Here is a 3147-nt window from a genome sequence, read left to right on the forward strand (position 1 = left end):
AGATTTTACATGCCCTGCCGGCTGGCATCTGTTCGCTAGGCTTACTGACCAACGTCAGATGCTGGCTGGTGCTCTGAGCGTCTGTCTGCTCGGTGCACATAAATGACACTGTGTGGGTGAATGTCCTTGTGAAACCATGAGTCACAATTAACCGATCCAAATACGGGAATTCCCCCGCAGTCTATATTTTCCAAACCCTGCAATACCAACAAACACTAACAACAAGACAAGAATGCGCTCTCTCTCGCTCATGATGTTTATTTGTTTTTATTTATTTATTCTTTTAGTTGACAAGAAATAGCAAGGTGGCCTTCGACCTGCATTAGTTTTTATCACTTCACATATGAGTTGAAACGCTCACAAGAAACAAACGTAACGTTGGCATGAGTTGAAGCATTTACATTCCTTGTTTTTGGGGGGGATTATACTGCAATGTAGCGCTTCCCAAACGTAACACAAAAACACTGTATACAAAAATATATTTATATTTTAAGTTCCCATACCTATTAATTGACAAATATACAATTCAATTAAAAGTTCACGTAAGTCTGAAGCTATGTACAAAAAAGGACTGACCGAAAAGGCACAATAAGAGGGGAAAACAACCAAGGTTTAAATTAACTCCAGTTATTAGTTCCTTACAATACCTCGCCAATTTTGAGATTCCACCACCATTTCAAGTATTCAGTAGTTCGTGGCAGTCTTGTGTCAGTGCATATTTTCTCCCTCTCTATATGTCTGTCGCCCATGGCCCATCATTGAGATGTTGCCCACCTGATGAATTTTTAAAACTTATAAATAAGCAGTTCTGTGTCAGGTGAGAAAACATGATACGTTTAGCCAACATTTAAACAAAAGTGCATTTGTTTTGAGTCAGGCTACAGCTGCCAATATTTAGACGGGCCAAGGTGCCGGTGCGCATCAGAGTAGCACAACTTCCCAGTCAGTCAGTGTTTGTTTATCTTGACAGTTATTATTTTTGAATTCATTCCATCAGTTCTATGAGATCAAATGCGACTGAACGAGGTTATGCTCATTAAATAGTGTTAATCAAGCAGGAAGTTGCAGCCTATTGGCTCGAACTGGCGGAGCACACGCCGGCGGCTGAGCCGATGCCGAGCGAGCGGTCAGAGTTTGTGGCGTTTGAGGCGCTGGAGGATTTTCTCTCTTTCTGCCTGAGGTGGATCTTGGTGTGCCTCTTGCGCTCGTCGCTCCGGGCAAACTTCCGTCCGCAAAAGTCACAAGCGAAAGGCTTCTCGCCCGTGTGTGTGCGGATGTGGGTGGTCAGGTGGTCGCTGCGGCTGAAGTTTCGCATGCATATCCGACACTGGAAGGGCTTGTGTCCCGTGTGGATGCGAATGTGCCTGGTCAGCTCGTCAGAGCGAGAGAACCGCCGGTCGCATCCCTCAGCCGGACACGGGTAGGGCCGTTCGTGCACAGGCGTTTTGCTGGGGCGGTTTGGGTATTTCCTAGGGCGCAAGATGGGCCGCAGCGGTAAGTTTTGTGGGCTGTATGTGGTCGGTAGTCTGGGTCCTTCGGACACGGGTCCACCGAGGGTAAAATTCCTGATAGTGTTAAGGGGAGTCAGAGGCGGAGGCACCCTAAAAGAGTCAAGCGGGCAGGAGAACGGTTTTCGGTCAGGCAGGGACTGCATGTCCCTCTGGCACGGTGGCTGAAAGAAACCGTAGTCTGGGATGATGGGCAGAAAACCGGCATCTGTGCTCGGCTTCGGGGACGAGTAGGACGGCGGCGGATAGGATATGGGACACGTGGAGGTGGACAGGAAGGCGGACGGGTCTTGGTACACTTCCCCGCAGCCGGAGTAAGGCGGAGGCGGGGAGTAGATGTGGTCCATGTCCCCCTGGCTCTGTGCCATGGTGCAGCTGAGAGTGCTGGAGAAGTGGTTTGGCGACACTGATGAGGCTGGAGAGGAGGATGCTGAGGACGGCTGGGTCATGCCCAGGATCCCGGCACTGACTATGTTGATGACGCCCTCCGGGTTCCAGTTGCTTGGGTACTGAGAGTCAATGGAGAACTTGCCCATATAGGTGAACGTCTGATTGCGCTGAGCGGTGGGCTGGGTGAAGCTGCTGGAGTAAGCCAAGTCGAGAGACCTCTTTTCCGTGTTCATGTCCCCATTGATCAGGCCATCTACAAGAACGAAACAGAGCAACAAAAAAAAAACTATTAGCAAATATGCATAAAAGAGAACATTGCATTGTTTTGAAAAACACTTCGTGAGAACGCGTCTAACCATGTGCACTGTATGTGCAGTACACTGCTGCCCTGTCATAAAGGCGACTTTACTACTTGTTTCCTAGATTCATAAACAAACAGTGCAGACCACCGAAACAACATTGCAAGACATCCCATAGCCAATCAAAAGTTGTTAAGTATCATGACAATACACCTGCCGCTCTGTGTCCACCCCGAAAGACGCACTGAAATAATGCATGTCAGAAAGCTTACCTCCGATAGCCCCGTGAATATGGTCATAATGTCCTCCCAAATCACCGTTTGGAAATATAGTAACTGAAGTTGGCAGGTTGGACGCGACTTCATCCACAGAGTACACACTCTCGGAAAGCGGGTGGTGTGCAAAACCTCCGAGGGAGACAGGGGTTTTGTCCAGGGTTTTAGCTGTCATCATTTAAAACCTTTCTGGAGCTTTGCGCAAGGTTTCAGTTAACAGACGTATGTGAAGATGATGCTTCTCTGCTCGCTTTCTGTGTGACCTCTTCCCCTGACAAACCCGTTACATCTGGCACAAGCTTATAGAGCAGCTCTCGCACTGTAATTATAGGTACCTATGAAACCCTCGGCCGGTCTACCCCTTGAATGACAGATCTTTGTGGCTTTGGTAGTGGTAGTATGTATTTATTGGAAGCCCGTGAATATGCCGTTACGTCACTGACCATACAAGGACTGGGTGGTTAGAACAAGAAGCGCAGCCAACTCTCATTGGCTGATTGCTTAATGACGACACGAGAGAATACTTGTCAATGGAGAACCCTGAAATGAGAGCCGCCCGGGGACTGGGAAATACAAACGCGCTGTATAGCGCATGGAAATAATTTACCAAAAGTTGAAATTGACATTTTGAAAAGAGGTGTGCACAGGACAGGGCCGCGCAAATGTCCCTTAACG

General features: G+C 48.2%; 1 protein-coding gene across 1 annotated transcript; it reads right to left on the reverse strand.

The window, feature by feature from the left end:
- Window positions 1-251: 251 nt before the first annotated feature.
- On the reverse strand, window positions 252-2828 carry egr2b (early growth response 2b). Its single transcript, XM_062526084.1, has 2 exons — window positions 2470-2828; window positions 252-2151 (listed from the first exon to the last, which is right to left on the reverse strand). The coding sequence occupies exons 1-2, from the start codon at window positions 2648-2650 to the stop codon at window positions 1070-1072; spliced, it is 1263 nt and encodes a 420-aa protein (XP_062382068.1). The 5' UTR covers window positions 2651-2828; the 3' UTR covers window positions 252-1069.
- Window positions 2829-3147: the final 319 nt, after the last annotated feature.

The sequence above is a fragment of the Sardina pilchardus genome, chromosome 22, assembly GCF_963854185.1.
Source record: "Sardina pilchardus chromosome 22, fSarPil1.1, whole genome shotgun sequence".
In the NCBI taxonomy this organism is placed as follows: domain Eukaryota; kingdom Metazoa; phylum Chordata; class Actinopteri; order Clupeiformes; family Clupeidae; genus Sardina; species Sardina pilchardus.